This window comes from Ochotona curzoniae, unplaced genomic scaffold (assembly GCF_017591425.1).
Source record: "Ochotona curzoniae isolate NIBS_2020 unplaced genomic scaffold, NIBS_Ocur_1.0 contig_430, whole genome shotgun sequence".
Lineage (NCBI taxonomy): Eukaryota > Metazoa > Chordata > Mammalia > Lagomorpha > Ochotonidae > Ochotona > Ochotona curzoniae.
The window spans coordinates 8,463,853-8,476,649 of NW_024466219.1; the positions used below are offsets into that span (position 1 = coordinate 8,463,853).

Consider the following 12,797-nt stretch of genomic DNA (forward strand, 5'->3'; position numbering starts at 1 on the left):
CTGAGAACTTAACTAATTCATCTGTGCTAACAAGAATAAGTTGAAAGACTCTTTGTTCTTGATTTTGTTGAATTTATCTTCTTGTTGAAATAGTAGTTTTAGGAAAGAAATTCCTGAGAATATAAATGGCAGATAAGTAACATAAACACCACTCACAGTTTTCATCACAAGTTTGGGAATTTATTCACTCTAAATTCCAGACATGTAGATATACAGTGGTCATGTTCTTTTTATAAACATTCTAACTTCATGTTTGACGTTGATTGCTACATATGATCCATGCCCCCAAGTCTATCTCTGTCCCTTCTCCTCACACCTGGGAAAGCTGAGTGGAATGCCTTAGTTCTCCATCTTTAAGCCATGTAAACTCTAGCCAATATCCAGGAATGCATGCTCACGTTAGTTCCAACTATTGATCCAACCATCGATCGCTATAAAAGCTAAACTAGCTTCTTCTATGCCATTTTCAAACCATTTCAGGTTCATTTTGTGAATGTGCTCTTATTCACTGATGGCCAGATTACTTGTTCTCATCCTTTCATCACAGGCTTTCTTCGAGCACATGTCCCCTGATTCTACCCCTGAAGTCTGTGTCCATCATATCTACAAGAGTCTGATCTCAGCAACTGACATAAAGCTGTGCACCCAGGCACATGCCACCACCCAGTGAAAGTCTTACCTCTTATAATTTGCCTTCTTAACTACTGAGTTGGGCTGCTTCTTGCAAACAGAATTTATTAAAATTGCAGATGTCAGTAATTATCACACAGGAACAGAAATATGGATAGGGTTACCTATGTCATGTGTCTTAGCACAGATTTGTGCCTCACGTGGAAGCATGTGTCTAGATTATTTCAAGACATGAGTCTGAGAGTAGGTGTGGAATGCAGGATTCTTTTTGTAAGCACTGAACGCATGTCTCATCCCTGTTCCATATGTGATGCAAGATCAGACTGGCTTTGTGTGTACACGACTCAGATCATTGTGGCATGCTCATGTGCAGGAAGAGCTATTACCATGTAGCATGCTACAGCCAATACTCCTAGAATTGTGTTTTTACTTGGCCATTGTAAATAGCCTCTTTTGTTGCTGCCTATGCCTCTGCAGCACCAAATATCCAGATTTCCACAGTAATAAAAGTATCACAGTGCGAAGGTCAATGGAACCTTGAATTAGGGCACCATCACCTTCAGGAAGGCTCATACCCTTAATCACACCTACCTGAGAATCGCTGTAGGAAGAGCCTTATAAACTTTACATCTGTGACCCCATATATTCAGGTCTTCATATACAATGCTACCAACATTGTTGATTCCATTTGCAATTGGTACAAACATTGAAGTAATATATTTCACTACTGTGAATGCGTTCAGTGCAATTTTGAAAATCTCTAATAACAGTTTCCCCTTACATTAAAATAAACAAAATGCTAATTTATCTGGCTGCACACATGCTACTTCAATGTTACCACAGCAGGAAAAAATCTCTGCAGTCAAGATCCTCACTGCATTCTCAAAGACTTTGGGGCCACTGACTAGGATCTGGCTATTTACCTAGGCAGTAGGCACAAGTAGCTTGCTCTCCATGGGGCAAAGACCATCCAGTTAACTTCTAATAATTCCCTTCCTATGACTGTATCTTTTTCCTATTTGTACAGGGAAAAATAAAATGTTGGCTACTAAATCATCCCTCGGCTACATGTTAAGGGTAATCCAAATTCAGAAACAATTAACGAAAAGAAGACATCAAGATTTAATGTAAGATGGGCATTGCAGTACAGTGAGTTTAAGCCTTGGCTTGCAATGCTGACACATTTCTAGTTTGAATCCATCCGACTTCTTGGTTCCTCTGGTTCCCTTACAACTTCTTGCTAATGCTCCTGGGAAAGTAGCAGACATGTTTTAAATTTCTGGGCTCCTGCCACCCAGATGGGCGATCTGGCTCAAGTTCCTGACCTGGGTTTCACCCTGCACCACCCTTGTTGTTGTTGGCCTTTAAGAAGGAAGCTAGCAGAAGGAAGATTCCATCTTTCCCCTCCACTCTCCTTTCCCCTTTCTTCCTCACTCTTTTTCTTTTTCTCTTACCCTGTTACTACAACCTTCAAATAGATGAAAACAAATAGACATTTCTTTAAAGATTCCAAATCATCTGTTCCATGCCCAAGGATCATTCAACCAAGCAAAACAACTGGATAAATGATTGATACTCAGATTAACAGCAGGGGTATCATTCAATAATGTCTTATTCATACAGTTATTTAAAATACAGAAAATAAAGAAATTTGACTTAAGGTAGTAAAAGTATCAAACATATTCTATAGATTATTTAAATGTGAGTAAAGAAAGAAAAATTTTCACCAATCTGACAGTAGTATCAAGATCATGAAGGGAAGATACTTCTAACACATTAAATCTACCAAGAGGTAATGACATCTAAAAATGGAAATGTCAAATATCTACAACAAATATTTTATTTGTTGATACATTCCAAACACCTAAGTGTACCTGTCTAGTGTTATTAAGTACATACTGCAATTCTGGTAGATGTTGAAATAGAGAGAATCTTGCAGATAAAAAGCACGAGTTTGTTCTTCATGATAAGAAAGCAGAGCATCTAAGGCTGAAAACACAAATTTTCCATCCATCATTATAGAGGCTGTTGAAAGTACAAGAAGCAGTGAATGCTTGGCTACACATAGCTTTCACAGACATAATTATGGTTCAAGCATCAACTCCCATGTTGATCCTGAACAGTACATGGTGGTAAGAAATTGGCAGAGGCTGTTACAGTAAAATCTAGTGACTGAAAGCAGAGCCTGTTTTGTTTTTTAATCAGACGGTGATAAATTGAAAACCGAGCTCTGCTACTTCCTGTCTTTTTGTTTTGGGTCAAGTTTGTCTGCTTCTCAGCTGCTTGTTTAAAAATGGACATGGATTTCCCTCCGCTGTGTCTGGCCTAATTCACTTAGCATAATATCACGGAAGTGCTTTCATGTAGTTTCTTCCCCTAAAAAACTCAAATTCACGGAAAAAAATGCGGTTAGCAGGGTTCAAGGAGAGATTAAGGAGATGTTAGTTTAATAGTCTACTTTCTGTTAAAATGTTTAAGAAATTAATTAAGTTAATTAGGTTCCAGAGACTAGAGGTTTTATATGATAACTGTAGTTAGCAGTAATGCATACAATTAAATCCTTGGAAATAGTGTAAGTAACCTCACTTTAGAAATACTGTGGTCTTCAAAGATAAAGTTTGTGAAATACATCAGACAGGAAGCTAAACGGACTTTAATGTCACACATTTAAAAAGCTTTAACAGAAAGTTGGTTTCCATATTATTAAAAAGCATGCTCACACCTTGAAATATACTTTATATAATATGAAAATATTAAAGCATGCATAGCACCTCTTTATCTGTTAATGCCCTAGATTCAGCATATAACATTCCTAATATTTAGGAAAATAGACATATATTAATTATACAGTGCAATTTTTACAACAATAATACATTTTTAAAACTAGAAAATGATAATTTAGACTGTTAAATGTCTGACATCTGTTAGCTCCTCAATGTTAGCCAAATAATTTACATATCTATATCTATATCTAATCTAAAAAAGAAATCAATTTGGAAAGGCGAACCTGAAGACAAACAAAAATTAATTTTCAGCCTACTGGGGGAAATATGAAATAATCTATTTGAAATCGTTTCCTCTTAGTTGATTTGTTTTAGAATCTGAAATATGGAATTCAATCTTTCATAATCTATTCTCTAATAGTTGTGAATTTACATACTACACAATTTGAAGACAACTAGGAAGTACTTACTTGGGATGCTATTTCACGAGACTGACATAATGAGAGAGAAAAAGAAACACAAATTACAGTTTAAACAATGACTAAACAATACATACGTGAAAGAATCAACAACAAAGATGGATTATGACAGACATCAACATAATACTTATAATATAATGACATTTAAACAAGTGAAGAATAAATGATTTTTGACTAAAGATTTGAAGTTATTTGTTTTTTCATTTTTCTAAATGTATCTGAGTTTGACAGAATGAAAATCTGATGCTAATACAAGAAATAAAATAGCTGATATTTTTCTTGAGAGAATTCTTAGGTCATCATTGACATTAACAATAATCATTGACATTAACATTTGTATTATTTTAAATCTTCGGTGTTACAGTCACATTCATCATTTTTCTCTTCATAGACATGAAATTAAGTTTTTAGAAGTGTTTTGCACTTTCACATGGCTGAAGAGTTTAAATTTATTTGGGAGAGAAACAGAGCAGAAGAGTTCCCATCCACTGATTTATTCGTCATACACCCTCATGGGCCTCTGGTTAGATCAAAGTGGACCTGGAAAAGTGGTCAAATTCCCTTACGGAAATGGTGGAAATCCAACCATTTGATCCATCACTGCTGATTCCTGGCGTGTGCATTAGCAAGAAGCTAGTCAGATATCAAACCCTCATACTCAGATACGGGATGTGAATGTCTGAATTAACACCTGAGCTGCTCACCTGAGTGTAACTCCCAAGAGTTATTTTTACTATCTGAATATTCACTTAATATTTTCTGCTCAAATTCCATCCACATAACATCCTATATTTTACATCGTAAAGTTAATTGTTGCCTTTGAAATATGTAACTTTACAAACATAAATTTCATGTATCATAGCTTACCCATTTCAAATGTGCTAAAAATAACATTATTTTAGCTTATCTATTAAATGGTGCAAATCATCACTTTTATGTTTTTTCATCATCCCCATAAATTTCATCACATCCTTTATCTGTGAATCCCTATGCTCCTCACATCCCCCTATTTAGAAATTACTGGTCTACGTTCCCTCATTCTACATTTGCCTTCATGGGCATTTCAAGAAAATGGAAATCATATAATATGTCTGCCATCTCTCATTTAAACAATTGATGTTGGAGTTTGTGCAAATAATTGCACACATATATACATTGTTGGTTTCTAACACTAAATAGTATATTTTCTCATATGAATATAACACATTTTGCTTATCTGATCATAGGTTGAAAATATTTTGGCTGTCACTGATAATATAATTACACATATGTAAGTCTGTGTGTAAATGAATGCACATTCATTTCTTTGTGATAGATACTTAGGAATGGACTCTTTTATGTTAAATTTTCAAATTTTCTTCTCCCTTGGTAGTGTGTCTATTCTTTACTTTTGTCTTCTTCCAATTTGTTTATTTTGATATCTGAAATAATAGGGGGTTTTGAGTTGTCTTTTCTTATCTAAGGCGAGGAAGGTCATGCATTTGACCTAACAGTCAAGACTCGGATGTTCCTTATTGGAGTTCCTGGGTTCAATACTCATCACCTGCTCGTGATTCCAGCTTCCTGCAAAACCTTCCTGTCCACAGTGTGCACAACTCAGACTGAGTTCCCAGGTTCTAGCTTCAGCAAAATGAGTGCTCCATTTCCCTTCCAGCTCCCTGCTTGTGACCTGGCAAAGCAGCAGAGCACGGTCCAAAGCCTTGGAACCCTGTACCCACATGGGAGACTAGGAATAAGCTCCTGACTCCTGACCTCAGACAGGCTCAGCTTGGGCTGTTGTGGCCACCTGGGGAGTGAATCAATGGATGGAAGATCATTCTCTCTTTCTCTCTCTCCTCCTTTCAGTAAATCTCACTTTCCAATAAAAAAAAAAAAATTAAATATTTAAAAGAATTTAAAAAATGGCTATGACTGACCTGAGTGTCCTAACTGTATTTGCTAACAAAAAGAACAGAAATATACATAACGAAGCTCCTTTATGATCAATAACCTTTGGACATCCGAAGATGAAAATTATTCAAATATATGCTTGAGCCAAATCTGTGTTTGTTTATATATATACATATAAATATATGCGTATATAAATACATTTATATAGATAGATAGGTATATCCACAGGATAATGTGTTCATACCAAATGTTTATTTCAGAAAACAGTATAATTTTATTTATTTATTTTTAAAGATTTATTTATTTTTATTGCAAAGTCAGATATCAGAGAGAGGAGGAGACAGAGAAGATGATCTTCTATCAGAAGAGTCACTCCCCAAGGGACTGCAATGGCCAGTGCTGTGCCGATCTGAAGCCAGGGAGCCTGGAGCTCTTCCGTGTCTCTCACACGGGTGCTGGGTCCCAGGACTTTGGATTGCTCTCCCAGGCCACAAGCAGGGAGCTGGATGGGAAGCGGGACTGCAGGGATTAGGACCTGTGCCTATATGGGATCCCAGCACATTCAAGGCGAGGACTTTAGCCTGTAGGCCACCACGCTGGGCCTGAAAACAGTAAAATTTTTTAAAAAAGATATGAGGTCTCCAATTTGAATAAATGACACATCTCTGTCATGAAATCTTGTGGCTGTTAACTCAAGTAAAGAATATTCACCTCTACAAAATAAGGGATTTTTAAAAAATTTCAAAATGAGTTTATTTTTCAAGCCATCTGCTGTGTATAAGTGGCAGGGTGCATTACTGGGTGGATCTGTCATCTTCCTGAGCATACAAAGCTAATATTCTCTACTTTTCTATCATCAGAAAAAAAAAATAACAATGTTTCCTTCTTCACACAATATTAAATAACTTTACTGGATTCATCCTTACATGATACCTTTCTTATTTTGGTTACATAGATTAACTCATATACATTTTAACGGTAATTTTGCATCTTTTAAAACTACAATATCTTAAAAAATAAAGTACAGGACAGACTCATTTTTAGCATGAACTTGAAAACTGATTGTTTGCATTATAAATTTTTATCATTCGTGTGTTAGGTTATAATTGCTAGAGAACTCAATATTAGTGTTTTATTTGCCTTAATTGCCTGGAAAATAAAAACAGAAGGTATGATCAACTCTTGCAGTCACTGAATGTAAACTCAAATAAACATTAACAATCACTGCACTTATTAGTACAATCATTTATAAATGCTTATTTCTCCTATTTTTTCTTTAATTTTTGCTGCCTCAATTTTTCCCACAATAGCTAGAATATTGACTCTAAATAAAAATATGTTATATGTGCCACCTGGTGAATTGAACTCAATTCGAGGAAACAGGAGGTATCATGTTCTATTCAACTTGGGCTAAAATGGTCTACAACATATGTGTTTTATATAGATAGAGGTTTGGGGATTTATAAACATCTTACTGAAGTGATCTTGTAATGAATAGAGTTTACCAGCATCAACTTTAATATTTACAACACAAACAACACAAAACAATATCTTCAACAAGACAAAAACAGTGGCATAAATACGGACTTGATCCGAAGCAAGAAATAGTCAAATTCACAAAGATTATGTGGGTATGCAAACACAAGATGTGGCCACATTCTATTGAATGAAAATCTTCTTTGCAGTAAACACAGTCACACAACGTCTGTGTACCCAGCAATCCATACATAAACCCCAGTGTGGTAGTTACTGCAAGCGGAGAGATGGTTGAGTCATGAGAGCTTTTCCTGAAGCCTCGGGCCATGCCAGGAAGCAGTGACAGATGGTCAAGTAAGGAGCAAGGGGCAGGCCCTCACCAGAAACCGGGTCAGGGTCTTTGATCTTGGCTAGCCCAGCACCCATAGCTGCGGAAATTCAGCTAAACTGTGTGAAGCCTCTTGGTTCAGGCACTAGTTTCAGGCAGCACCTGATTGCCTCAATGTATAAGCACTATTTTGTCTATCTCTGACCAAATAATGATTTTTGGGAATCCATTATTCTTAATTTTCAAGGAATTCCTAGACAGAAAAACCTCACATATTTCATATCTTGGATGTTTTTTCAATCTGCCATTGCTGCTCTTCTGTGGCTTGGTCTTGCTGTTTGTGGTATCAACCACAGGAACACAGAGGTACAACCAAAACCACTCCAATTCAGCTGCAGAGACAGCCAGAACACTCCATAAATCACCTCTGCCTACCATGAAACCACTTAAAAACAGCTCAGATAACTAAATTGTTTACCACTGGCCTCATACAGCAAGTTTCAGCAACAACAACAACAACAAAAAAAGCCACAAATGTTTACATTAACTATGTATTTCCAATATTCTTTTCCAATTCATGAACCTATTAAGATTGTCATATTATGGTATGGAGTATTAAAATGCCTATGATTGGGACCAGCACAGTAGCCTAGTGGCTACAGTTCTTGCCTTGCATGGGCCAAGATCCCACTTGGGTGCCAGTTTGTACCCCCACTGTTCTACTTCCCTTCCAGCTCCCTGCTTGTGACCTGGCAAAGCAGCAGAGCACGGTCCAAAGCCTTGGAACCCTGTACCCACATGGGAGACTAGGAATAATCTCCTGACTCCTGACCTCAGATCGGCTCAGCTTGGGCTGTTGTGGCCACCTGGGGAGTGAATCAATGGATGGAAGATCATTCTCTCATTCTCTCTCTCTCCTCCTTTCAGTAAATCTCACTTTCCAATAAAAAAAAACAAATAAGTGTTTAAAAAGAATTTTAAAAAATGACTGACCTGAGTGTCCTAACTGTATTTTCTCATAAAAGAACAAATATGTATATAACCAAATTCCTTTATGATTAATAACCTTTGGGTATCTGAAGATGAAAATGATTTATAACTTGTTTGTTTATTTATATATTTATATAGATAAATTCGCAGGACAATGTATCATGCCAAATGTTTATTTCAGAAAACAGTATAATTTTAAAGCTGATATTTTACAAAGGATGTAATAATTGCTCAGAACCATGTGACAAAACCAAACTAAAATGTAGCCATGTTCTCACTTGCTTATAATCATCACAAGTAAACTGTCTTTTTCTGCTCATAGATCACTGTAAAAATCACTGGGCCTCCCCCAGGTATGACATGCCAATATTTTTGGAATTTTCTTTTGGCTTTAGAGTGATTTTCACTCTAGCTATCGAGAAATGAGAATCCAAATACTTACTAATTTTGGTCTGCGTGGCTTTTTCCTAACTAATGCATGCCACTGGGGAATATTCTAGAAATCTTGGTTACCCTCCATCAGATATTTTCTTATGGGCCAGAACTTTAAGATTCTTTAGGGCGAAATTGTTTCCTGAAATATTCTATAATTTTTTAATCCCAGATCTAAAAATGAATCCAGAGTCCAAGTTCCATAACTGGCAGAAAACAGCCAATATTATGTCATATAGTCTGATGCCATTTATAAAAGCTAGCTGAAAAGAAGTGTTTTAGGATCTGACAGTTATATCTAATTAAAGACCATTCTTTTTCATTTCCATGACTTTTTTTTTTTCAGAAACCAATTTGCAAGTTTAGGAATGATTTGTATCTATTGTACTGAACAACAGAGCAGGAATATTTTGATATTTCCAAACCTCAGATGTAGTGAGTTTCTGAGATTCAGTCCTGTAGATTCCAATGGGAACATCTCCAGTGGATGAACACAGCTTCTGATAGAGCCTGGCGTAGGTTCTGATCCACAAGTCCTCCTCCGTGATTTTCATCTACAAGAGGAACAGATTGTTCACACATTAAGGGCATCAGAGATATTAAACCTGGTGGTTATTCTTCATGAGTTCAAGGCAGAATGTATTTTTATTTGGAATTTTCAAAATAATATTTTATAAGTGCTAATTCATGCGTTAAAATATACTTAATGTATACCACATCAGTTTACACTGAGATTCATCTGAATTTGAAAAATCCAAATTAACTAGGATCAGTACCTCACCATATCAGTTCAATATCAATAGACAATAAAATACAAGTAATTGCCTGGGAGATGTTGTAAACCATGTGACTATTGTAATTAACTTAAGTCCACTACTAGTAGAAGCATTTAGAGTCTGTTCATGTAACGAAAGATATAAACAGGAAATGCAAGTTCTAGTTTTTATTCACCACTTACATATTTGAATATCAGCAATTCATTTCATTCAATATTCCTGAATTGGTATATCCATTTATAAAGTGATGGTTACTGGGTCACTGCTCCCACAGGCAAGCGTAAAAACTGGGATGAGGGGCAGACCAGGCCAGGCAGGGCTACAACACCTTTGCTCTGCATGTGAACTAGGTTAGGGGGAGAGCCGGGCTGGGCTAACCAACTGTATCCAGTGGTGCAAGCTTGAATCAGATTAAGTACAGGCTGGTTGAGCTCTATGGCAGCATCAGCTGACAAGTGCTGGGATTAGGGGCGAGTCCTGTCAAGACAGACTGCAGAACCACCTGCAAGATCTGGAAGTGGGACTAGAAGGGAAACTGTGGGACCTCTCTGATGTGCTGCAATCCCCCTGGTGAGCATGAGAACCAGGGCTGGGGGTGGAGTTGGCTGGTTAGGAGCAAGCACCAGGAAACATAAGTGTGGGCTGGATAGTGGAGTCAGTTGGGCTGAGGTAGGCTTCACTGCCCACTGATGTGTGTGAGAGCTGGAATGGGCTGTGGCACAGACTGGTCATACCAGCATGCACAGGAACCAGGGCTGGTGGCAGGCCTGGTAGGGGTTATTGAGGGTCGCTCCTACCGGGCTGCATTGCCCACTGGTGTACATGAGTGCTGAGAGTATGTTGGGCAGGAGTGGGCTGGCTGTAGCATCTATTGGTTTATGTAGGAGATGGGGCTAGAGACAGAATTGCAATCACCAGTATGTGTGTAGGCCATGGTGGGTGACAGACTGAGCCAGATCCCATCCTGGCTAGCACACACCTGGAGTCACCTCAGACAAGATTTCTTTGTGGATCCTCAACTGAACCGCTGGACTCATAACTCCAGTTATGGGGTGAATCGCATGATCTGTGGTCTGACGGTAAAGTGCGTGTGTCAGAACTGTGCCTCTTCAGTGGCTTAGACAGAGCCATGGACGGCATACCCAAACACACATAAAAGATATGGCATGGAAGAGGACATCCGGTGCTGTAGCAGAGCAAGGAGGGCAGAACAAATTGGTCAACTACCCCAACTAAACATTGACGGTAAATATCTGGGCGAGTGGACACGCTAAGGTAAACTATGGCAGCCAATGGACCTCGGAAGGATTTCCTCATTCTTGGATTGACAAGATTCACAGCATTTCAGAACTAAGGAAACCACCTGAGCAGAACCCGTGCAGCATGCTGCACATCAGGGACCCTGGGATGATGTTGGGTGGCTGTCCCCTGGGAGACTGGGTGCGGCTTGCCCTGTAATCTCCCCTGTTTCCCAGATACAGGAAGAAGAAAAGCAAAATCCGGAAACAATGGTCTCACCAGCTTTCCCCTAATCCGTGACTCTTCCCACCCTAAACAGCTATGCAAACATTATCAAAAATAAAATTTTAAAAATACTTAAACTGTATGATCGCTGTTTTCTTACCCAAGATGGTGTTCTTTGTCTAAATCTGTCAATCTCAAATTGCCAGTAAACAGAAAAAAGATTCCTCTGAAATTTGTATAAAATTAATCTTTCATTGCTTAAAATTAAAAATATTTTTTGCCGAGACTATTTTAAATTATCATTTAAGCTCCAGGTATCACTATGAACAAACACACAATAGGAAAAGCATGTAACAGAAAAGAGTAAGACAGACTGGCCAGGAGACACTGCAGAGGCGGTACTGTAGTAATTATTAACTTACAGAACAGAGAAAGCCAGATCCTGGTATTGTATCCAGTCCCAGAAGAAGTCTGGTGATAGAAATCATATAATCCTTCACAAATGACTGAAACATAGACAAAAACATGTGTGTTACTTGTTTCAGATGCTACAATGCTTAGGTGTGTGAAGACTTCAACAATTACTTTTCATAATCCTTCACTCATCCTCCATTCAAAGGAAAGAAAAATTTCAATTGTAGTGTAAGTAGTTAGATACTGCTCATGAAGAAATACACAAAATAACTATTACATAGAATATAGTGACAGGCTTATGTGTGTTATTAAATGTGACAGAACATTTTTAGATTTTTTTTAATAGCAAGAAGTATGAACTGAAATAAAGTAGTAGATTAACCGAAAGAGTTAAATTTGCAATAAGACACATCATGCAATTTTTAAAGATTGAGTTCAATGTTAGTAAAATGACTTTATAAAAATTATCATTTACTATTATACTTGCATGATTTGACATATCATTTTTAAATGGAAATTAAAAAAACCCGAATTATCACATTATCCTGGCATGATAGTGAGTTTCCTATATTGAAATGTTGCAGGTTAGGAAAGCATTGGAGATTCAGAGAAAAAATGTACAAGTAAGAAACAATGATATTGAGATTGAAATATTCGTCCTTGGTTCTTCAAGACCCGTTACCGATGAGTCAGGGATTCCCCCAAAGGTAACTACGCTCTCTGTTTTACTAATGCTGAATTGTTTTCCAAACATCAAGTAACATATTTTTAAATGAAATAGGACAAATTTTACTAAGATGGAAAGTAGATGCAGCAAATTGCATGCAGAAGGGGTCCATGTGATACTGTGACAGTTGTTTTAATTCCACGCATGTGAAGGTGTGTATTGGCAGTGATGAACAGAGCACATTTACTCTGCGACAATGTAAGAACTTGTAAGACTGTAGGTCTGCAGAAGCCTTGGTAAACACCCAGTTTCCTGATTCTCTATAATATAAACCATGAGGTAAAAATGAAGAGGGAGAAAAATTACATTTTCCTTCTGTTTAACTGATCTATTAGACTTATCTGGGAGATTGCATTTAAACATTGTGTATTGGAAAATCAAGAACCGCTGGTGCATAACATCCAACATTTGGCGGCTACTGATACAAAATCGTCAGTTTCAGCATTGCTCTTTGAATAATCCTCCCCC

The 12,797-nt window shown here is 37.4% G+C and overlaps 1 protein-coding gene across 3 annotated transcripts in view; it reads right to left on the reverse strand.

Moving 5' to 3' along the window:
• Positions 1–12,797, reverse strand: part of KCNT2 (potassium sodium-activated channel subfamily T member 2) — a 336,723-nt gene that overhangs the window by 24,463 nt on the left and 299,463 nt on the right. For 2 of the 3 annotated variants that reach the window (XM_040985194.1, XM_040985193.1), the window contains 2 exons: positions 11,611–11,694; positions 9,374–9,502 (listed from right to left, as the gene is read on the reverse strand). In XM_040985194.1, coding sequence (XP_040841128.1) covers positions 9,374–9,502; positions 11,611–11,694 — 213 coding nt within the window. Of the gene's footprint in view, positions 1–3,823; positions 3,845–9,373; positions 9,503–11,610; positions 11,695–12,797 lie in introns of all 3 variants that reach the window. The other variant, XM_040985195.1, reaches the window with a different exon arrangement.